Here is a 24585-nt window from a genome sequence, read left to right on the forward strand (position 1 = left end):
AGCCCAGCCTGGCTCCATGCACCCCTGCCAGCCTGTGCCCTGCTCTGGACCCCACCAGTGCTGGCCCTGGGACACCGGTCCCAAGATGGTTACCAGGGGGCGAGGCACCTCTCAAGGGGTGGTGCCCAAGGGGTGCAGCCCTCAACACTTTGCCAAAACTGGGTAAGCGGCCCTCCACCCAAAATAATTGCCAGCCCCTGCTGTAGAGTAAGATGCATTACTACTACCAATAGCCCATTTAGGAATTTGTAAATGGAGGCATGAGAAAGATTAAATAATTGTTCAATTTGTCAGTGTGTACATGGCAATGATTGGGTAGAACCCAGGAATGGACCTCGATTAAATTCCTTGTTTCAGCTATTAGCAAGACCTTTTAAAAGAAATTAATTAGCCACCCCCATTATCAATATTTAGCTACCTACTAGAGGTTATATTAATGTAATCTGAGCAGAGTCTTCATGATTCTTAAGACTAATTTATAAATATTAGAAGCTTATTTCCAGGGACAGCTCTGCCCAAGGAAATGCAAAACTGCCTTTACAACTATTTAGGTAGCACTTTGCAATAGTTCACACTGCATTTCTTTTTAACACCTACTAAAGCTACAGAGGGATCCAAATTCATGATCTTCATTCGATGTGGGGCTTGCTGACAATGGAAGCTCTGGTCATCAACCATGCCATTTTCCTCTGAATCTACAAAAATCTGAGTGGTGTGAGGGTCCAGATAGATCAGCTCGTTACCTGTACAGGTAAAACAGATGTTTATTAAAGAAGTTCAATTTCATAACCTCTTACACCGGATGTATAAGGTAGAAGTTAGACTGCCACCATGCTTAAGACTGTCTAGTCTGCTTGCTAGTTATAAAAATGGTAAATTCTAGAGGTAAAATATCTGGGGTAGCTTGCAGTAATGTTTAAGCTTTTTGCTCTGATCACTTCATCACTTGTCTTCTACATTATGTACTTTGCCATTTATTTCTTGAGATCAAACATAACATTTAAGGTTTTACAGTTTAAGTTCAAACATTGTACAGATCAAAAGATCCAAGATGACCACAAATCAATTGGACTTTTTTTTTTTCCTTAATCTGGCCCTCATGGATTGGTTCAATGAAACCTGACTAGATGTACTCCTAGTTTTATTTAAAACACAAAACAAGCACATGGGTCACAAATGCAATAAGAAGAGTCAATTTTAGGTAAGATTTCAAGAAACGTATTCTATTAAATATTATAATAGGCAAAGTGAGGACAGATGAAAAGCTAGTGTCAAAATACAATTAAAATCTAGAAAAGTTAGTGAAGAGAAATTGAGAAAAATGCCAAGTTAATCTGGGGGTACAGGAACCAGTTAGTCAGGTAAAGGAGAGTAGGCTTTAAAGCAGTGTTTTTCAACCTATGGGTCATGTCCAAAAATAAGTTGCAAGAATATATGAAAGGGTCATGAACAAACTTAAAAATGGAGCAACGAACTTTAAAAATGGATTCTCTTTTAAAGGAGAAAAATATGGGAAACCATAGCTTTTCCCTTGGAGGCTGTCAGAGTTCCTGCCTGCAAGGGGCTGCTTGGGGCCCCCCACACCCCATACACCCACCCCCTTTCCCATGCACTGGGGGGGCTGGGGCTTGGGTCAAGACTGACCATTGATCTTTACAAATGGGTCCTGGTACAAAATTTTGAGAACCGCTGCTTTAGGGCATGTAAGCTGCTCTCTGATAACTGCCTGATACACACTAACCCCAATAGCAGACGCTAGCAGGTAATAAACATGACCACTGAGTTACCACAGAGGAGTTGATGCACTGTAAAATCCAGCTCTCCTTCACCCTGTGGTAATGTGTTCATATACTCATGCCATAATTTCACTTTTAAGAAATATGAAACAACAGAACAAAATATAAGGCTCCTGATTTAAGAAACAATACTAGATTACAGTACTGATATTTGTCTATATACTTGCTGAATGATATTCAGCTATTCCTGACATGTTGCTCTTGTTTACATAATCACTTATTTCTTCAAGGGCTTCATGTTACCCTTTCCTTTCCTATACAAGATCAGACTACAGCATTCTGGAAACTTTATTATATTTCCTGCAAGCTTCATGTTCCAACTGTCTGCAATTTTTTTCAGCCAAGAACTGTTCCCTTAACTGATTATGGATAAGTAGGTGGGCTGTTTCCTTACCTAAAAATCCTATGAAATAATAGGCATTATTTGGCTTCCCTCCTAATGCTCCCAAGGACTGTGGCATCTTAAAACATTCCTGGAGATTTAAAATGAAAAATATAACATTTTAGTTGTGCCATGCTTATTACCACAGGTATCTGAACTGGTATGTAAATGAAAAGCAGGATAACCATGATTTTACTGGTATCAGCTTACTTTAAATGCATCAATATAAATTGGATTGATGTGATTTATCCCCAGTCGTAGAGGTATAATAAGCAAGAGGGGTTTCCAGCCTGAGCAGAACCCTGCTGTGTTCTTGTTTCGGCCAAAAGCACTTCTGTGCGAGTGCGTACTGCCATATGCAGCACCGCTGCTCTGAGGAGGGGACCGGCACATTTTCTCTGTGGGAGTGAAAAGAAGACACCTGTCAATGCACTACGCATTACACAGCTGAGGTTTCATGGAATGTCAATCTACTTTTTTAGAGATCTAGTTTTAAAATGACAGGACTAAGGCATGGAAGTTGTGGATGTATTATTAGTATAGGTAATCCTAGTAACCTGCATATGGTGCCAAGTTCCAGGGAGACATAAGTATTTAGTTAAATGACAGAGATGAAAATTTACCACATGAATTTCACAGATTCTTTTACATAAATGACAGTAAACTTAATCTATGAGAATGCTGTCAAGGAAATTAAGTAACATATAAAACACCATTAGGGATCCCTCAAGCTGCTGTCTATTAGACATAAGCACAAAATAAATGGTTTTTTTGGATAATAGTAAAAGCTGGCTATAGCTAATACCATTTTTAAACCATTTAAATCAGAAAAAAGATAATGACAATGTGCTCATCAATTGCGTATTATCTGTCTTTCCTTTTACCTGAGAAAATGGATAATTTTGGCAAATTTAATGTTAAAAACAATTAGTTGTTTCTACGTGCTACATCCCATCTATAGTGGTGGGAACAGAGTTTAGGTAGATCTGTGGTAATAAAGTATCCTATCAAAGTGGAGTAGTGCTCGTAAATTCTAAACTATACTCTCTGTAATTTGTCCTGCTGGTCAAGAAAGAGGTGCGTGCTAAACTTATCAAAAATGTCTAAACTTACTCTGCACCAAGTGTTTTTTGATACCACAAACATATGATTTCTCCCTTTATTTCTTATCTGTGGACTGTCCCAATTAATACTGTACAATCTGGGAAATATTTTTGTTTGTGACTGTATCTTCTTGGGGTGATTTAGGCAAACTGACACTCATTACAACAAGAACAAATGTAAGTAACTTACTGATGTCTTCAATGACCACTGTGTTATCCATGGACACATAAACTGCTAAGGAATTCCATTCATCAAACAGAGCAAGCTTTCTGGAAAATGGTAAGACAATACTTTAACTGGCTTAAAGACTACTGTCACTCAGAAACCCAAAGCGTAGCTTGATGCTTTGTCAGTGGGGACCAGCCTTTTTAGCAGACATACCCTAAATTAGTCCTAAACCCTCCTTAAGTGCCACTCCGATTCCCTTCCTTTGACCAATCTGCTGCTGTGCTACCTGTCCCCTCTTGGATCTGCCGCATGTAACAAAGAGGCTGCCTCTGCCACTTGCATGCTGCACGTTGGCCACCCAGCTTTGTGTTATTAGATGGCTCTTAAATAAAACAAAATGTAACTGCTTGTTACAAAAACATTAACTGAATTTAACTCAAAGTAACAATGTTGTAATTACGTAAGACAAATCAAGATATGGCAAGAAAGGAAACGAAGGAAAAATGTTGAAGGCTTCATTTTCCTCAATCTAAGGGTGTTCAACAACATCTCTTACCACTAAAATTCAAGAAGAGGTTACTGCGAGTGCCCCAGTCAGACTGTCCAACTAGGGCATTCCTGAGACAGGGTAGAGGAGGCCCCTCAAGCTGAGGACAGAATTAAGCCAACCCTTCCATTTCCCACACAAGTGTTCTAATAACCACTTTACTATATAAAACAATATATTCTGTAATACATATTATGCAAAAGTTGAGCACCTCCTCAGGTAGCCAACTTTTGAAAGAGTGTGGCCACAACTGCATTTTATCAAAGGCCTAATCCTGTGGGTGCCAGTTCAGGCACTACTAGAGAATTAGGCATTCTTCCACCCAGTTTCTGGATCCTATTCAGAGCTAGGCAGAAGATAAGGGCCAAGCTCCTTAGATTGGGGTGGTTCTGGCATGTGTAGAAGCATGACTCAAGGCCTGTTAAAGTCAAACATTATGGCACCTAGCAGCTTTAGGTAGTGGATAAACAGGAGGTGCTGGATACCAGTTTAGGACCTGGGTGTAACTGAAGAGCCAAATCCTTTTGTGTCCAGCCTCAACTGTGTAACAAAACCCAGCCCCAGGCCAAATGAGGAATGAAAAATTGTGACAGGAAACTAAGGCGTACCAGTCATTATTCTGGGTCCTATATGTTGTTCTATGTGGTGCAAACGAACATCCCTTAAACCAATTTATTTTCTATATGGGACTCTTAAGATATAAACCACTGTGCAAGTTTTATTATTAAATGCTGAAGTGGTTAAAATTTATTTTACCACTCTATGCTGCCAATAAAAAATGTGTTTGTTTTCAATATTTTCAAACCTTCAGATTTATTATGATAAATAGGATTTTTAATAGAAAACTTCAGGAAAAGATGGCATTTCTAGGATGTCTCTGATTTAGGGATTAGTTCTAGAATGTCATGATGTTTAATCCCAGCAGTGTACCTGTCTGAAATGTGATCTGTGTTTCAAATATGCATTGTATACAATGGGGTAAAAGCAATCCGGTCACTGCTCACTTAAGAGACTGTAGATGCTTAATTGAACTCCTCCAAACTACTGAACATTCAGATCTGGAGATTCCGTCACTGCTTCTCGGTAAACATATATGCATGTTTTACTTACTTTAGCACTTGTGCAACTGTATTTGGTCCAAACCATTCTCCAATTGACTTCCCCTCTCCTACGCCCATCTGTGCTAAGGTAATTAGAAAGTGCACACACAAAAAAGAAAAAGAAATCAGCTGATAATATATATTTGATAGGCACTCCATTAGAATCTCAGGGCATTTATAGACATTCTCTGGGAGGCAGGGGAAGGCGCTTTAATTAGTGAGTCATGCTAATTAAAAGTGCCCGAGCATCATGTGCATCAGCATCCCCGTGCTGAAAAAACGGTGGCAGAGCACTTAGAACTAAAGCTCATTCAATGATGCACATAATGCTGGAGTGTATTAATTTTCGTGCTCCAGCAGACTCAATTAATCGCATCTGCTCCAACGTGCTGGATTTACAGCACATGGGAGCAGCCTCTCTGCATGTGTGTAAGTGCCCTTACTGCCTATACTTTATAGCCACTGCAAAATACATTTACTTATAATCCTATTACTGATGTGTTGTGTTCTTTTTTTACTTCAGCACTGAAGACTTGTTTCTTTCGTTGACAAGAAGACTACCCAGCATGTTGACTACTGGCTCTTGGTACTAAGAGCTACACTCCAGTGACAGAGATTTAGTGGTGGTAAGCACTAATTTAATATTATGAAGTTTAGTTCCCAAGAACTAGCTACTATTTCTTTTGTACATGACAGATCCAAGTTAAATTTTTTTATATTATAATATGTATTTATATGCACTGAATCTTCTATAGTACTTATCCACTTTGTTTTACTAGACCTTCTTTTAAAATAGTAAATGAATGACAATATAAATTAATTAAGCTCCAATGCTAGTAATTTTAGATGAAAAAAGCTAATTGTAGCTACCCTTACCCATTTGGTGGATGGAATAACAGCAATCTTTTCTGTCCAGGAAGCACTGCAAGATCTTCTGATATTCTTCAGGTTGCCTTCTATGTTTTTCCCATTGCCAATCTTGCAGAGAAAAGTTAAATGCAAATTTAAAAAGTATTCCATTTTTTCTATTGCTGTCATGTTGTTTTGATATTACATAGAAAACGGGTACCTGTATAATTAATCTGTGACTAAGTATATTTAAACAATTTCTGGAAATCACCAATTGTCATTTAAACTATACACAGTCTATCATTGTGGTGTAGACTGTGAAAGCTGGAAAAAAAGGGTAAAAATATTGTGAAAGCCGCATTACAGCAAGTCACTGCAGCCAGAAAATTAGATGCTATCAACAACATCAACATGCTACTCTACTGAATATTTTTGGATATACTTTTGAAAAAGAAAAGGAAGAGTACTGCAGAACAAAGTACAAACAGATCACTGGCTCCTCTGCATAGCAAACCTTTCATAGCCGAGTACCTGCACAAGCTGTTTTGTGGGACCCCTAGACAGTGAGACTTAAGCATTCCTTTCAGCAGTATACATTACTGTATACATAATTTGTATACATACTGTATACAAATACATAATTTGTATTACTTACAGATAATACAAATTATGTTTTGCAATCATTTTAAAAAAGGGAAGAGGAAATCATGAGTGTGACCCTGTTCTACTTACTATGCTGTACTGAGATCCTCCACACTATAAACTTCCTGGCTTTTTTCAATGTACAATCATCACGTTATGGGATTGATTAAGTTGAAACTAGAGGTGCACCAATAAAGATTTTCTTGTCCGATACCAGTGGCTGATTATTAACCAGCCATATTGACCAATACTGATCAGATATCTGATTTACAAGAATGTAGCCTGGCAGCTTGGAGAGAAGTGTCCTACCAGTAAGTCTATGGAAGGGAAGGGGCAGATGGGGGAGAGGGAGGGGAACAGACAGATGGAGGATCCCACAGGGAGGGAGGGAGGGAGAGAGAGTGGGGCAGATGCTGCCCAGCCAGGGCGGTGAATGTGAGTTAGAGGCATGGGGCAGAGCTGCAGGCAGCTTGTCTGGGCAGCACTGCACTCTGCTGCAGTTGAACCTGCCCCACCCAGAAGAGGTGTGGCCCCTGGCCCTAAGCTCACAGCAGGCAGCTCACTCTCACCTCTCACGCAAATCTAGGGTGGGGGAGGGGCACATGTCCCCCATGGCGATGCACACAGCAGCAAGGAGCCGCCCGCCCATCCTCCACCATGCCCCCAGGCAAGCTTCCATCCTGTGTCCCGTCCTGGCTGGGCAGCGCCTGCTCCTGCCCCACTCCCTCCCTCTCTCACTGTGAAGGGCCTTGATCTGCCCTCCTTCCCCTGCCAGGCTTACCAGCAGGACACTCCTCTCCAAGCAGCTGGGCTGCGTTCCTGGCTGTGAGCATACAGCAGCAGTGTGCATACACATGGCATTTTTAGTGACATTATCAACCAAAAATAGCTGATAATGTTAACTTTCCTGTTACCAGTGCTGATCCAATATGCGACTGATATATCAGTGCACCTCAGGTTGAAATGGAAGTTTTCACCCCTCCAGTTTACACCACTGTGGTGCTAGGTTAGAAGGATACATACAGTTCAGCAGTGATTTCTACCAGCCACTCTAAAGCTTTTGTACTTGGCTTGTCTGAAGAGCTACACCATGGTTAAATGCTAATCAAACAACATGAAGCCGTTTAACACTTTACAAAGTAACACTTACCCCTTCCTAAATGCCTGCAGATCAAGGCCTGTGCCAGCATCATCTGCCCACATCGCAGCATGCATCCCCAGCCAGCATCAGATGAAGGACCAGTACCTCCTATTAGCAAGAGTTGTTACACTTAATATGGGTTCTTGATTGAAATGAGCACCACAGAAAATCAAAGTGTTGAAATCTAGATAGAGGTGAAATCTTTAACAAGTCAAGTGCCCTGTGGATGAAGAGAAATAACTGAGCATGAAAGATTTTTTTTTTTTTTTTTTTTTTTTTTATCAGTGCCCTACCTTCTAGATCAGGGGTGGGCAAAATGTGGCCTGTGGGCAGAATGTGGCCTGCCAGGCCATTTTATCCGGCCCATGGGGCCCCTAAAAAATTTAGAAAATTAATATTTTCCTGCCCCTGGCTGCCTGTCATGCAGTCCTCATTGGCTTGCCAAAACTCAGTAAGCAGCCCTCCACCCAAAATAATCGTCTGCCCCTGTTCTAGATGCACATTTGGGACTTATAACAGTGCAGATATTTGTACAGTGCTGACAGTTAATTCAACAGTAGCAGAGTTCTTAGTATAACAAGGCAAAAGGCAAAGGATTAATGATCCCATAAAAATCATTACCAAGTTCAAATGGACAAGCCTATACATAGATTTCTCTCTGCACTGTGAGAAGCTGGGCCTAAACTCTGCAGCACCAAAATGCCCATACAATTGCAAACTGCAAAGTCTGAGGTATTTCTAGTGAAATTTAAAGAGAACCACCTCTCCTTTATTTAAGAAATATATTGGTTAATTTAAACAGGACTGTAATCTCCATACTTTGATATTAAACAACATATTTTGTATTCTTGTCATCTTTTCATTTTCCAATAAATCAAAGTTTTGCACTATTAACATGCAATTTAATTGAAGTTATAGATGTGGAAGTTGGAGGCTTTAGTGGCTGGATAGGAAGGTAAACACAGATATTGGTAGCTGAGGAAACAATGAACACAGGTTGGGATTGTGAGCTAAAAATACTGTCCAGTCTATTGAGATTAATATGGAAGTTAACACCTCTCCAAACTACTGTTTTAGACTGTAAAATGCAGGAAGACATTTTATGCTAGTTTGTTTTAGGGTTCTTCGTAGTCATAGGGGCTAGAAATCATTTGATCCTTGAGCACAATTCTCCATCAGCAAGTGAATTCCATGTCAGATTCTAAGAATGTCCTTTTCCTGTTTGCATTTAATATAGTGTTCATGGAAGAAACAAGATTTTCTGTCCTGCAACCTGAAGCACTCTGTCAACAGATCATGTAGAGAACAGAAAAATAGTGAAAGCATATTTGATACTTTTCACCAATTGACCATCACAAACCATGTGGTGAAATAGTACTTTCTAGTATGACTGCAAACAAACAGTCTTGTTAACTAATACTAACTGCAATGGTGGTTTTTGCATTTGTGGTCAAAACCAACAGAATAACATATTTTGATCTGTACTATTTTTAGCTGGGTTTAAACTGGTACTCTAAAAGCAAAGGCTCTATATAATATAATAAAGCCCATACCCCATCCATTCTACCAATCAAGAACTTTGATGAGAATTTAGGAAATATTTCTATACCATTTATAAATAGGTTTTTAAGTCACTTTTAGAATGTATAAACAGATTAAACTTAGTTCCTATACAACAAACCTCTTGTTAACCACCCATTCCTTTAGGAAATAGTCACAAGTATTTTCTATTGCTACAATAAGTGTACCTGACCAAATTATCTGCAGTTGTAAGTTATTTATTTTTTGCCTGCACAGTACAGTGATATTACCAAGTGCTTTAATCCATCAGGTATCACTTTTAAATTCAAAATGGTTCGACTCCCCCTCTTCCTCCATAATTTTCTTTTCTAAGACAACAGTACACTAAAGGTATACGCACCAATAGGTGAAAACTTTCTTCTATATGTAAACCAGAGACGAGCACTTATATCCAATAATAATTTTGATTTGTCTGGAATTAAAAAAAGAAACAGTATTGAAGTATCCAGTTCTAACAGCAAAACTCACTTTGCATTAACTCTCTTAACATACACTTGTCTTCAAGTCCAAAGATAAAAACTTGGCAAATGCACAAAAATGTTAAGTACTTTTTTCAGATACTAATTATCCAAAGTTCATTGATTAATGGTGAAGGAATTATAAGCCAAAGATTAAGACAGACAGACTTCTGTTCTGGATATATAAACTCAGCTTGAGTTTATTTATCCAGAATTACCTCCTTTCCCAACAAGGATAAATGTGAAAGAACTTTCCAGCAGACACTTCCTCTTCCTGAAGGGTGTTTGTACCTGAAAACTTGAAAAGAAGAATTTTTCCAACTATTTTAGTTGGTCTAATAAAATATATCAGATTTACCCAATGAACCTTATCTGCCTATGTACTTAGACCAACACAGCTACAACCAACACCCCAAAGAACTTCCCTCACATAGATAGTGATTGGACCCATAGTCAGAAGCTTGTTCTAGCAGTGAGTCAGAATGACCCAGATTAGGACCTAGCTGCTGCCATCACCGCTAGACAAAGTTTAGCGAGTGCTCACTGTATGCTATCTAGCATTCAGGGGGCCAATATAACTTAACAGACAAAATAAATAATAGCAATAACCAATCACCAGTACAACTGCTATCTAAATCCTCTAACACAGTAGTTTATGTGTATTCCACATTCGGAACACAATCTTTCTTGTTTAAAAGAAAAAGGGAAGGGAAAGGTGGCATTCATCTTTGACCTTTAACACGACAGTCAGTGAACTACCCAGAGCAAAAAGACTAAACAACAAGGTAATATTTTGCAGAGCATTAAAAAAAAAACCTCAAGCTGTATGTGGATTCATAAAACATCCCTTACCTAGTGCCATAGTATTCTTATCAAATGTCTTATTTGAACCCACTGCATTTCTAAAAAAATACGGTATCTCTACAAATTTCCTGGATTCCCCCAAGGTACTAAAAAATCTTGAGAATTCTACTATTTGCTGCCTTTACTTTCAGTCTTAAACTTCGATCAGGCTAACTCATTCTTCTATTCATCTTCTTTTCCAACCACAGTTGTATAGAGTACCCCTAGTGCCCATCAACACCACTCCAGAACTGATTGTTAGTATGCCATAAGTGCAACAAAAGAAAATACCTTTTTCTCCCCTCCTGGAGCAAATCCCAGCATTGAAATCCTGCCTTCTATGATACTGTGCTACAATTACACTGCATGGCCAGGTTCACAATTAAATACTTATTTGCATGTTGGTAAAATATACTCTAAAAGTAAATTTCTGTTATTTTTAACCCTTAAAGTCAATTTCCTCAGAGATTGTGATATTGTAAGAAATGGGAATTTTAGCACAGTGAGTTAGACAGCACTGGAACTACTGTGCAGGCTTAAGAGTACTGGAGACCAAAACACTGACTGTGTGCTATGTGCATATACTTTGTATTTTTAAAGATTTAACTGATAACTGCTTTAAATTAAACTACAGTATGCACTCTACAGGGTTCCTCACGAGACAATTTAAATGTTTTAAATAAATATGCAAATGTTATGTAAGAATGTTTTCCTCCCAGAGAATAAACAGTATCCTTGATACTAAACATCCCGAGAAAGACAGCTCTTTATTCCTTGAGTGTTTAATGGCTAGAAATAACAAGCATAATGTGTAAGGTCCCTTCAGCGCAAGAGTGCCTGCTCTGCAGAAGCTGAGAGATGCCAGGCTTCCTACACTGGTGAATTTCCGACCAGGTAATTTCACACTGGGTGTGTCCATCACTGCATACAATGGGGCTGCTTTCTAAGAAATGTATTCTCTGCTCACCACAGTACTTCATGTAGGTGGAATTCTGTAGCTCATAAACCATAAAACCTGTATTTTACAGAATGGTTTTCATTATTCACATACCTGCTTTAAGGTGGTGTTGTTTTCCCAAGATCCATACTGGCTCATCTGTTTCTGGAAATTCTTCTAGGAAGTCTAATAAGACAGTGATCTTGTTTTCACATTTGGATAAAACTGAACAGGAACACAGAAAATTCAAACTCCATTTTGCTTGGCTTTACCCTTTTGGGGTTCTTATGCAACTAGTCCCGACTAGTCCATTTCTTGGATTTTCTGAGCTATGCTTTATTCTGGCAGCAGAATTTAACGTGTCTTCCCTTCACATGAAGCACTGCCATTGCAAGGGCACAAGGTTTTTCTGCCTAATATACTGATCCTCAAGAAGCTCCCAGAGATGAGTACAGCTGATACCTTGACCCTAGGAAGCCTAACTGAAGTCAGTGAGACTTTGCCACTGACTCCACTAGGCTTAGGTTTTCATCCTAGAAGTCTGAGACAAGGGAAGAATGACAGGCATCAATCCTGTATTAACATGATGGCTTAACTTTAAGTAGAGACTCCCATTCATTTCAGTAACACTACTTGAGCTGACTGTGAAGCACATGCTAAATGTTAGGAAGATTGGGACCTTGGTCTGCTAACAAGAGTTTTGAAGTACATGATTTGAATTTTATTCTTCAGAGTAAAACTTGTGATTTTAGAAGTAAAATAAGACCTACTTATTCTAAAAATAAGCAATGATTACTAATACTGGTAGAAACAGAAGTTAATTCTGTTAGCAAAGGTTGCTGAATAGTTCTTCAGCTATCCATTTTTCCTTTGAACTGCAGAAATTTAAGAAATATATAAAGGAACTAATGCTTTAATAGTAAACTATAAACATATTTATAATGTACATATTTTAAAAATCATACATGATAAGAGATCCATAGGTTCTCACCAGGAATGGGACTGCATTTGTACAGATATAGTTCCTGTCCCAGGAAGCTTACAATCTGACCTCAGTCCTGAAAAGACTTATGCATGGGTCTACTCATGTGTAAGGTACTTGTATATCTGCATGTCCTCCTCTTGCTCTAGAATAATTTAATGAAAACATGCAGTGGAACAAAAGAGGCAGTGGTGTGTTATGAAACTGTGTATGATGAAGTTGATGTTCTGAACACAATTAAAACCCTTAAATTAAATGGGGATTATTCAGACTTCCAGTCCAAAATGTAGGTTTTGTACTGATAAAAAAAAAAGTTTAAGAAGTTACCTTTATCAAAGGTAATATTAATATAAATTTTCAAGTCATCTTTAAGCTTCAAGAAAGGGTAGTACACTATTTAAGCATATGTTAAAAGGTTTGAAATGCAAACAGTGCACCATTGCATTACTACCTGAGAATCAGAAGCTGAAATGGAATATATTCAGAAAAAAAAAAAATGTTGTTGTTCAGTATGAGCAAACAGCAGAATGTAAAGAATGAAATGCACTGGGACAGGTACCCAGAGAGGTTGTGGGATCTCCATACTGGGAGGCTTTTAAAACTGGGTTAAGACAAGGGACTGATCTAGTTGGGGCTGGACCTGCTTTGAATAGGGGCATGGACTAGATGCGACCTCCTGACCCTCATTTTTTTATGATTCTATGAAAATTGTTTCATTATAACTATTTTAGATCAACCTATAAAGCATTTCACCAAAACTCTCCTCGGACTGGGGAATATTAACTCTAGGCACTCAGGCACCATACATCTTTTTAAATAAATTAAGAGTTGTAAAGCAGCACACTTCAACTGCAAGTACGGCGTGTTATGAAAGCGTCTGTTTATAATACATCCTGCATCCATCATGCCAGCTGCTCCACAATTTATTTTGCGTTCGTTTAATATACTCTACGCAACCTAGAGATGCAGGTTGTAGCCATACGGGTCCGTAACTGAATGCCTGCAAAACCTCCCGTCACCTTTTTACAACTGGCACCCAACGGGAGTTACTGCAGCCACTTGCTTTCTTGCAGCCTCCTAGTCCTGGTCCCAGGGCGGCGGTGCAGGAGATCCCCTCCCCTCCCCTGCCCAGCCAACCGAACCCAAGCAGCGCTGGGTGGAAGAAAAGCGGGGAGCGCGCAGCCCGCGGGCGCCTCACCCCGTCTCGGGGGCAGGAGCCCAGCTCCAGACCGGCGGGAGCGGAGGCGGGGAGCACAGGCCAGCGCTGAGAAGAAGGCGACACGCAGCGCTCTTCCTCCCGCAATGCCCGGGCGAGGAGGAGGAGGTGCGCGTGCGCGGACGCGGCGGCCGGGCCCGTTGTTCCGCGGCGGTCCCAAGAGGCAGCGCGGGGGCTCCGCGACACTGCACCGGGGCTGCAGTTGGCACTGAGGGCGGTGGGGCCCGTTCCCTCCCCCCTCACCTGACTCCATCCTCCTGCGGGCGCCGCCACCATTCTCCTCAGCGCCCGCAGCGCTCACGACAGGCGGCCTAAGCCGCGCCGCGGGGCCTGCTGGGAGCTGTAGTCCGCCCCCCCCTCCGAGGGGCGGACTACGTTTCCCAGGCGCGCGGCGCCAGGAAGGCGCGGCCTGGCCGCCCATTGGCTGGGCGCGGCGCGGTGTGGCCGCCTATTGGCAGGGCGGGAAGGAGCCGCCCTGTGATTGGCCCGAGGGGCGGGAGCGGCGTGGCGGCATGGAGGGCTCAGTGTCTAACGTGGAGCTGTGCAACCTGGCCTACGCGGGGCGGCTGGACGACCTGCGTGCCCGCCTGCTGCAAGACCGCGGCCTGGTGGCGCGCACCGACCAGGTCAGCGGGGGGCGAGGCGGGGCGGGGTGCCGGGGCGGCTCGCCTCCCTCAGGCCGTGTTGACTATGCTCCCGCCGCAGGATCGCCGCACCGCTCTGCACTGGGCCTGCTCGGCCGGACACGCCGATGTCGCCGACTTCCTGCTGGGCCTAGGCGCGCCAGTCGGCCCCCCAGACGATGTAAGTCCGCCCCGCCCCCCAACAACTTGCGCCGGTGACGTGTTGACTCCGCCCCTCGCGCTGGCCACCCCCCTTCCCGCGGTGGTGCCGGTTGGCCGGTAACCGCCGCTTGTTCGGTAACTCCCGCCCTGCACCGCGTAGTGCCCGGATATACCACCGCGTCTGGGGCTGCTCCTTGGTGCAGCAGCTGTGCAACCCACGTCAGGAGCCTTCACCTGCGGTTGGGTCCGCTGTCGGCACCTTCCCATGAGGGCTGGCCTGGGAATAAAGAAATGCTTCAGCTTTCACCCGGTTCTTGCTGCGACTTAGCGTGAGCGATAGAAAGGAAATGGGAAGAAGTCTTATTGGCAGACTTATTTGTGTTGTTTTCAGCGTGCAGTAGTTTTCTGGCAAATACTATCGTTTCAAGCTTCCAATACAATAATTTCGTATTTATGGTGGTGTTGGTCGGTCCATCTGCCCCACTGCTGGTGTGGGGCAGCTCCATCACCCTGAGCTGAAAACGGTCCAGCTACACGGGGGCCGGGCCCCTGCTCACTTCATCCAGCAGGACGCAGAGCCTGAGCTCGGCGGGATGTGCTTGGGGTGGGGGAAAGCAGCCCTGGGGTGACGGAGATGTGGGGGCAGAGGTGCATACACACATGCATGTGAAACATAGACTCAGTTATATAGGTAGTGAGAACTCAGTCTGCGATGCTCCTGGGTGCATGCACGCGTATACCCACACAGATAGGCTGAGGACAAAACACTAGTCAGCATGTGTGTGTGTGGTATATACTATTATGTGTATATTGTGTATGTATGTATATATCCATATATAATAGTTCTTGTGAGCTGGAGCACCCTTTTTTCAGCATACAGAGAAGTGAGCTCTAGCTCAGGGAAAAGTGTGTGGTTAGTCTGTAGGGTGCAAATCTGTCCTGCCTTCTGCTTGACTCCAAAATAACATAGCTAACTACATCTCTGCTTATAAATGAAATGAGCACAGCTTAGAGCAGCCTACCTTGTCCAAGGGACAGCATTCTCCCCCTCTCTGGCCTCGTCTGGACGAGCACAGATGTGCAGTATATGACACCACAGACCCATCTGCGGTACCACATCCCTCGCATGGAAGAGTTCCCTGTGCTGCTGCCTTGCAACATGGGGCGGGTAGGTTTGACCCTGGGGTCAAAAAACACCCACACTAAAAAAAAAACAAAAAAAACCCCCAAACAAACAGGGAAGCACACATGGCGGCAGCACATACCCCCTGAAACTGGAGCCTGGCTGGCCAGAGCTGTGGTCTGGCTGCTGGCCAGGGTCCCAGGTAGAGGAGCACCAGCTCCCTGAGACCCCAGGACCCTGGGTAAGGCTGGCCCCAAGCTTCCCTAACCCACCAGGGTAACCTGCCATGTGCCAGAGCGCATGTGGCATGGCCATTCCCCAGGGACAAGTAGCAGTAGCATCTGTCTGCCATTCTAGTGTATGCTTAATACTTGTTCTGGAAGTGGTGTTTGACTTCAGCGGGGCTAATTTCCCAGGAGTGATTGAAGCAGAAGCAATTTGTCATCTTTCCCTTTTTATTTGCTAAATTTTATTCTAAAGTTATTCTCACACCCGAAGGTCTTCTATTCCTTTAGCACCAACTTCATTGACTGCTTGGAGTCCTAGGAATGGTGGTCACTGTGCAAAATGGTTTGGCTTTCTCCCCCTCCAAATTGTAAAGTTTAAACCAGTGGTTTCCAACCTTTTTTAGTCTCAAGGTACCCCTCACTGGATTTGAGACACCCCCTTCGTAACAGTTGTGAAATGAATGCACCCAATTTCAAAAACTAATGCATGTGTAATAGTGTTTACCTCCTTGTAGAGGGGCTAGGAAGTGGGAGTGGGGGATTGACCAGGCAGGGATAAGCTTGAGCCTACCCTTATCTGCCTAGCTTTTTACACCCTTTAAAAGATCTGATGGCACTACAGAGTGCTGCAGTATCTGGGTTGAGAATCACTGGCTTAAACAGTTTTAAACACTTTTCTTGCTTCTGCAGGCTGGCTGGACCCCTCTACACATTGCTGCTTCAGCTGGTCGTGATGAAATTGTGAAAGCTCTGATTGGAAGAGGTGCTCAGGTGAACGTGGCCAATCAGAATGGCTGCACCCCTCTGCATTATGCAGCCTCCAAAAATAGGGAAGAGGTATGGTTTCAAATGTTAGCAAGCCCTGCTTATCTTTTTCTTTTAAACAAGGTAAATTAAGGGAACTTCTCCCCCCCTGCCTTTTCTTTCCTTATATGCTCAGATTGCAGTCATGCTGTTAGAGAATGGTGCTGATCCAGATGCAACGGATCACTTTGAGTCCACTCCATTACATAGAGCAGCAGCCAAAGGAAACCTAAAAATGATACGGGTCCTCTTGCGGCACAGTGCATCTGTGAACATGCAGGACTCGGAGGGGAACACACCTCTGTAAGTGGTTTTCCATTTGAATGCTTTATATTAACTTACCTCTATGGAAATGTCTTTACTTCACCTGCAAGCACTGTTTGAAAATTCTCTGTTCCTTTAGAAAACTTGCGAGTATCTCCCTGTTTTCTAATTGTAAAAGCCACTGGAAGCAAAAGATGCATTACTACATTTATTTAATTTATGATGAAGATTGTTTTTTCCAGATATATTAGAGTTTCTTCTCTTATATGATGTCCAGGAGAAACAAAACATTGTAATTTAACAATTATGCTCAGTTGCCTGTAGAGGGAGACTTTGTGCCAACAGTCTGAATGCTGGAGAAAGCTAGGCTGTTTGTAGTCCTGACCGTCTTGCCTTGTTAAACACTCCAAACATGCCATAAATATAAAAACTGCATAGGGCAGCGTAAGAATCTTGGAAGGACAGACCTGGTTTTGGAACTTTTCTGTAACTGTCTTAAGCAAGTAAACAGTAGATTTGAAGTCCAGTAATTGAAATTTACATCTCTAGCATGGTATCAGTATGGGTTGCTTGGAGTGAAATCCTGGCCCCAATGAAGTTAGTTGGAAGATTTCTAATCAACTCTGGGGGGGGTAGGATTTCACACTTAATGTTTTGGGAATTATTTAATTTTTGCTTTCTATAATGTAGTAGCGTCAAGTAAGACTTTAAAAAAAGTAATCTAATGCTCTTTGACTTGGCACAATACTGCAGTTTTCTTTCCTGTTTGAAAAAAAAATGTTCACTGTGTAAACCTCTAAATGTCTTGAGATATCAAACAATATAGCTAAACCTTTGTATCCCAACACAAAATGTACTTTTATAAATAACTGAGGAATGAGATCCTGGTCCCATAATTTTAGTTTGGTTCCTTCTTGAGGCCTCATGTAATTCAGGCTCACAAACTGGAACTCTTTGACTTCTCCAAAGTTGACTGGTGCTCAGCAAGGCTAATGTCTAGGGCTAAAGTGAAGGCCTTCATCTTGACATCTACTATCCTCAGAAAAGCTCTTAGAAAGTTATTAATGGCAGTAAAGAGACTGGGCAACAGGCTTTAAGGGTTTATTTTAGGTTAGTTGCACGTCGTTGTTCTCTTTTGACTTTCTGGGGACATTCCCAGCATTATAATTGTGGCTGTCTGTACACTTCCTAGGGACTGATGCTATAAACTCAGTAGATTGGCAGTGATTGTGGGTTTCTTGTTTTTTTTGTTACAGCCATTTAGCCTGTGATGAAGAGAGAGTGGATGAGGCAAAGTTGTTGGTGTCCCATGGTTCAAGTATTTACATTGAGAATAAAGAAGAAATGACCCCACTGAAAGTGGCAAAAGGTGGCCTGGGAGCCATACTTAAGAAAATGGTGGATGGCTAACAGTATTGTCTGAGCTTTTATATTATTCTAATTCCATTCCTGATGCACTCATATTTAAGATTGTAACTTTAATATTTTTACGTCTTATTTGTGATGGCCTAGATTATAATGCAGATAATTGTATAAACCTACACTTTTTCCATTTGTACTGCCAACCTACTTCCCTCACTAGTAATTAAATCAGTCAGCAGTTTTTAAAGTATTTTCGGTATTCTGCACTTTTGTTTCACTTGAAGTCATTATGGCTCTTATCATTTAGACTTGAAAAGATCCTATCAGGTCATCCTTGTTACTTCTTCTTTTTTTGGTTCCTCACCGCCTCTTTCCTCCCTCCCCCAGTCTGTAGTACAAGGCTTTTTGGTGGCATGTTCTGTCCTGTTGCTTGATCCACTTAAACTCTGTTCGCTCTTGATGTCTGTTCCACACTCTGAACATGCTTTTTTTATTTAACTTTTTTCTTTTATGGTTTTAATCCAATTCTTATTTCGTTTCAGGTTGTTAAAGATAATTCCTTTTCTTTTTAGACTGTTCTTATATGTTTGCATTTTTTTTTTTCATTCTTCACTTCTTTAGGCTTATCTGTGAATACTTTTATTTCTAAATGTTACTATTGGGTCTCTCTAGTTCTGTAATCTGCATCATGCACTTCAGTGTGAAGGTTTTGCAGTAACAGATGCAGGCCAACAGTACCTCTCCTGAGATACTGTCCTATAATCACTGCCTTTTCCTTTGCCACTATGTCTTGTGGCAAACCACTATCTAATTTTACTGTTCACTTTCCTCTTGTGGCTTTGTTTTACCTGCTTGCTTTTAAGAGCATCTTTCATCCAACTGAATATCTATGTTGGGTCTTCCCATGGATGTACTGCCTTGAATCCTGTTGCAGTTTTTCTTCCTAGCTCTTTTTTATCTAACTTGTGTTACTGCTGTTGCTGTGACTTCTTCTGGTACGTACTGTTTTCTGAAATGTTAATACTTTCATTCTTCATGTATGTACTTCTTATTTTTATATTAACTCTCCAAGATAACCCTTATTTAACAGGTTAGTTGTATAGCAAGGTAAAAATGTAGGGGCTGACTCTGGAAGATGTTTGTTCATGAACATGGATTTAAGTTAACATGCTTTGTCCTAAAAACATACTCGTTCACTGGCTTTCCAAACATGAAGAGGAAAGACCGAACAGACTGTGATTTCCATTTATTTCAGTATTTTTGGCTTCTATACTATTAGCTTCTTGAATGATAATAACATCAGAAGTTCCAGGCAATTTACCCCTAGTTGCATCAGTGTGGTGACCACAGAGTTATACTTAACTTTCTATGAATCTTTCCTTGCATGGATTAATGTCTACAAATTTATATGTGAATACAGAACCTGGCATAAGGAAATGAAATCTTTCTTCCTTTAAACTGATGTTGGTGAAACTACTAATGACAACTAGATATAGGCTTGTACTTTATTTTTAGTCTGGGGAATTTTCTTTATTTAAGGAATCAGTAGTGAACAACAATATTGTTGTAACACCAGATATTTTATTAAACTTGCATTTAACAAAGGAATCTCATCATTAGCTAAACTACTGTATGTCATATGAGCATAAAGATAACAGATCAGCAGAAATATTGCTAGACTAAAGTGATAGCGGAGAGGTGGCGCAAATAAAATGTTTTTTTGGCTACAGGAAAAATTCAAAACTAATAACAATAAAAACTCTTTATGTACAAGGGATATGGCTTTCTACAAACAGAAAGCAAGTATTAAATTGTAACCAAACAAATTCTCGAGTTGAATGCTTGCATATAAAGTGATGTGCACACTAGAAAACAACATGCATTTTAAGTTCTCAAAGAGCATGTAGCAAGATCCAGTTTCTCTATACTAAGATGTTGACATACAAAATGGCTTGAGGGGGAGAACCAGTGCTTTTGGTTAGAGGCAGAATTATTTCTACGCTTTTTACCTTTCACTTTTTACTGCTATAAAATTCCATAAATTGTCCAGAATTGAGGACTCTGTTGTCTTGACTCTCTGGTTCATAAGACCTCTGCTTTTTTCAGACCTATCTAGCACCCTTTTAAGAGTTACGGTACGTGAGAGAGAAATGTAGAATCAAAGTAACTGAGAATGCATAGTCATTTTTTAAATGTTCACAGTTTTAAAGCCTGAAACCTGAAATCCCCCTTTGACTTCATGAAACCGTTTAGCATCTATAATAATAAGTAATTTTTTTACAAAGAATTGAAATTATACTCAAAAGCCCCCAAAGTTGTTGGACATAGGAGCAAAATCTATTGAGTCATCAAAACCCTGTGGATTTTGCCAGTAGATGGAATATAATAGATCAGGAAAACAGATAGGTGAAGCTATTGAATAACCACTGACAGTATTTTCTCCCACCTGCGTATTGCTACTTTTATTCCATGTCATTAAAGCCCCTTGGAAGTGGAAAAGGGATGCAAACAGCAAGTCGGTCAATTTTGGACTTTTGCATCTGCTGTGGTATTGGAAAAGTGGAGATCACTGTCAAAATCCTGAGCTGTTAAGTGTTGGAGGTGGTATTCAATGTTGATCTGTGAAGGGCAAGAAACATTGCCACAACTCTCTCTAATCCTTTTCTTCCTCAGAAGATATTGTTTTGTATCTTACTGAATATCTTACCTACTGTACATCATAACTTTCCTTTTTTCTTTGGGAGGAAATAATTGGGCCATGCGACAAAGTCTGTTACCTCAAAGGTATATTCTGAAAAATTAATCTTGCCACTCACACAGCTATCCATGGGTTTGCGATGGACAAATAAGGTGTGTCTACATGTTCAGTTAATGCGACCGGATAAACCTACAACACAATTTGAGCTGTAATAAAGTAATCTGGGCCCCGCTGTCTACACGTGCATTTAAGCATAGTAATTTACTCCAGTGTTAGATAGTACTTGCATCTGATGGGACTATCTGATGGCACAGTAAATTAGTCTATACCAGCCTAATTGCTGTGCACGTGTAGACTGTGGCACTTTATTGCACAGCAAATTAGTTTACTGCGCAGTAAAGCACACACATAGACGCGCCCACGGTTATTAACGTGGCTTATGATTTGCTAAGATGCTCAATAAAAGGTAAATTGCATTTTTTCTTTGTGCTTTATAAAAGACAATATTTTAAGATGGAGCAATCGTTGTTGGAAAGGAATGCTGCCTAGAAAGATAAGATGCATTTGGCCTCTACATATCATAAAATGCACGAAAAATCCCTTTATCCCCTTACTCCCATCACCCAATATGATTCGGTGTACACAAGTTAGTCTTCATATTAGCCAAGAACTACTGTTAAATACTGTTGTTTTCCTTTTTATTTTCTGTTTTACGTTCAGCAAATATGTAACAGTAGCAGTCTCAGGAACATGCATACAATCTGAATTATTTCCTTTACAGTTAAATAATGTATTTAACTCAGTAGGCCTTAATTACTTAACTTGATTGACAATATTAAGGAAGTGCTGTAGAGAAAAAAAGGGGTATTAACCTGTATGATTATGGAATGTGTACAAGAACTAAAGGGTAAGTGGTGGGGGGAAGTCAAGAGAAAAGTAATTGAGACTTCATGCTAGTAAGAAAAGAGGTTGTTTACAAAATAAAAAAGTGGTTACAAATAGGGTCACTGGTACAATTCCTTGTATATTTGCAAGATGGGTGGAGTAAAACGGTGCCTAGGATTTATCTGTCACAGTCGCAATGGACACGTTTGCTAATTAAGTTTATGTGATTTTTAAAACAGCTAGAGGGCTCCCTCTGCCTGGTAATTTGCTTGAAATATTTCATTAGCAAGCACTTTCACCTTTGATAAGGAATATCACATAGGCTGCTTGCAGATACTAAAAAAAAAAAAAGCACTTTACTGGAAGGAGCATCACATTACTTCAGCCCAGCAGTGCAACTTCTGTATAGATCAGGAACTTTAGCAGGGCTTTTTGTTGCTTTTAGCTAAAGTTGATTCAATCAGCTATTAGATACAAGGGCCAAAATGCCCCACTACAGCTCCTGATCTATACAGACATCAGGCAAACCAGGTTCAACTAACATACTGTCTCTTCTGTCCATGTGCTAGGCTCCACGTGGGAGCACATTGAGTTTAATGTAAAGTGCTGCTTTTTTTATTTAATATTTGCAAGCAGCCATAACGAGTTAGAGGTACTTTCTTGTCACTTTTTCTTTTACTACTGAGCTTGTTGAATGTTTCAGGCTGTCATGTTCACAGGGTGGTTTAGATGTAATTACAGGAAACCTGTTACCCTTAACAGAAAATGTAAAAGGTCCAGGCTTAATCTTTGCTTGGGCAAGCTTTCATTTAAAATTAAGGACCGAGACTAATTTGAAATTTGTCCCCCATTTTAGAGATTACAAAGGTGGGAGGGGGCTGGAAATCTTAGTGTGAAATCCTGGTGTCATTTCAGTAGTGTTGGAATTCTGTCCTTTTCAATTTTCAATTAGGGCACAACAGCATTTTAAAAATGCTGCAAACAGCTGTGGGATGTTGAGCTGATGTCTCAACCAGTGTATGAAAGAACATGAGCACAGAAGTCCTACCTCTATATGATAGCATGGTGGCTTAGGGCACGTGTACTGGAAGTGCTCAGTTCCCTCTTCCCTGGAGGTATTTGATCCCACCAGGCTATAGGCTAGTATAGGTGAAATCACTCTTTACCCATCCTGTACATTGGTGCAGAAAGAAAAAAACAACAAAGCTTATTGGATCAGAGAAACTACAAGAGGGGATCTGTTTCTAGCCCATTGAGAGAAACTTGAATCTCTACAAGGAGAGCAAGGTGCTGAGCTTTGGTCTCCTACTTCCTAGGCAATTATACAGAAGGGGTGCAGCAGCATTTCCCCTCTCTCCTACATATTTCAAAGGAAAGTGGAAGCTGAAACTGCAGTTTGAAGAGCCCAATCTTATCAGTATATGCTAGGCTTTCTTGTTGTACACTTGTCATCTTGAGCCCCTTGCAGAGACCTAGATGGTTTCCCAATTTCTGGATCCTGATTGGTTGCAATCATGAACTTGCCTTGAAGTGCTCAAGGCTAGAAACTGTCAGGATGGGGATGGATACGGAGATGCAGCACCAGCCATTTGGAGAACTTTGGAACACGTGAAGTTTAGATGCTCCAGGGTTAGGCAAAAGTTTAGTGTGGGCTTTTGGGACTCTGATTTTGGATGAAGGCACCCAAGTTCTGCAGAAGTCCTTTACTGAATCTGACTTCATGGTTTGCTCCTACATTCTTTAAATCCCACTGATTCCAAGGTGAAAGATCCAATCTTCAGATGTTAGAAGGTCCTGGCTAAGTTGGTAGGTCTCTTGTAGTTCTCTGCTTGTGGCATACCTCACGTTTATCTGTTGATGTCTGACTGTTTCCTTTCTGAAAAGACTCCTCTATTTACAAGTGCTCTGGATTTATACACCTCATGTATGTTTTTGATTGGCTGTTGGTAGCAAATTGCAGCTTTCTAAACTATTCTGATAATCTAAAATAGGTTGGATGTACAGAGACATGCTACATTCATAGCTATATGTGGCCATTGCTAGACAGTGAATGCAGTAATCAATTTTAAACATGTATGTTGTGATACACACACTTCGTTCGTTGGAAGCCTGCCTTCTGGTTCATAACACAAAGGCAGGTTTCTGGGTTTAAACCCCCACTACTTGCGGTACTAATTCAATACTAACATAGCTGCTGAGGTCCAGAGCTGGTGAGAAAAACTGCAGTGGCAGTTTAGTTCATCTCTTCCGTCTCCCTTCCGTGCACTTCCTCATTTTCAGGTATTCCAGGGGCAGTAGCCTCCTCAGGGTTAGACTGCTCATTTGTTGTGTTGGTCAGCGGAGCTGCAGCAGTAGGTATATTTTCCTCACTGGGGATGTCAGCATATTCCAGATTGGTCTGCTGTTTCTTAGTCATTGGCCTGCAGAAAGGTAGGAGGAGATTTAGACTGGTTAATGGCCAAGTAAAATTGTATCTACAAAAGAGCCTCCCGAAAGGAACACTTGGGCCCGCACTGTTCAACATCTTCACCAGCGATTTGGATGGAAGGGGTTAAAAGCACCCTGTTCAAATTTGCTGATGACACTAAGATGTGGAGGGACGTGGGCACACTAGAAGGAAGCAACAGGCTACAATCAGACCTAGACAGGTTACAAGGGTGGGCGGACGAGAATAGGATGGGTTTCAACACA

General features: G+C 41.2%; 3 protein-coding genes across 4 annotated transcripts in view; 1 reads left to right on the top strand and 2 right to left on the bottom strand.

Moving 5' to 3' along the window:
• The window catches only part of ATG4A (autophagy related 4A cysteine peptidase), an 18586-nt gene extending 4405 nt beyond the window's left edge, over positions 1-14181 (bottom strand). Inside the window, exons 1-10 of one of the 2 annotated variants that reach the window (XM_019540433.1) lie at positions 13990-14181; positions 11663-11734; positions 9651-9722; positions 7739-7837; positions 5974-6075; positions 5108-5180; positions 3472-3551; positions 2389-2576; positions 2191-2269; positions 598-743 (exon numbers count right to left, since the gene is read on the bottom strand). In XM_019540433.1, the coding sequence (XP_019395978.1) occupies positions 598-743; positions 2191-2269; positions 2389-2576; positions 3472-3551; positions 5108-5180; positions 5974-6075; positions 7739-7837; positions 9651-9722; positions 11663-11734; positions 13990-14167 (1089 nt within the window). In that variant the 5' untranslated portion in view covers positions 14168-14181. Of the gene's footprint in view, positions 1-597; positions 744-2190; positions 2270-2388; positions 2577-3471; positions 3552-5107; positions 5181-5973; positions 6076-7738; positions 7838-9650; positions 9723-11662; positions 11735-13728; positions 13847-13989 lie in introns of those variants that run through there. The other variant, XM_019540434.1, reaches the window with a different exon arrangement.
• Positions 14182-14250: 69 nt separating this feature from the next.
• On the top strand, positions 14251-18561 carry PSMD10 (proteasome 26S subunit, non-ATPase 10). The gene is made up of 5 exons (XM_019540435.1): positions 14251-14372; positions 14452-14550; positions 16572-16718; positions 16822-16988; positions 18206-18561. The coding sequence occupies exons 1-5, from the start codon at positions 14259-14261 to the stop codon at positions 18357-18359; spliced, it is 681 nt and encodes a 226-aa protein (XP_019395980.1). The 5' UTR covers positions 14251-14258; the 3' UTR covers positions 18360-18561.
• A 3951-nt stretch (positions 18562-22512) lies between these two features.
• Positions 22513-24585, bottom strand: part of VSIG1 (V-set and immunoglobulin domain containing 1) — a 26021-nt gene continuing 23948 nt past the window's right edge. Inside the window, exon 7 of the mRNA XM_019540436.1 lies at positions 22513-24314. Coding sequence (XP_019395981.1) covers positions 24128-24314 — 187 coding nt within the window. The 3' untranslated portion in view covers positions 22513-24127. The remainder of the gene's footprint in view (positions 24315-24585) is intronic.

The sequence above is a fragment of the Crocodylus porosus genome, unplaced genomic scaffold (assembly GCF_001723895.1).
Source record: "Crocodylus porosus isolate Cpor-Errol unplaced genomic scaffold, CroPor_comp1, whole genome shotgun sequence".
Taxonomy (NCBI): domain Eukaryota; kingdom Metazoa; phylum Chordata; order Crocodylia; family Crocodylidae; genus Crocodylus; species Crocodylus porosus.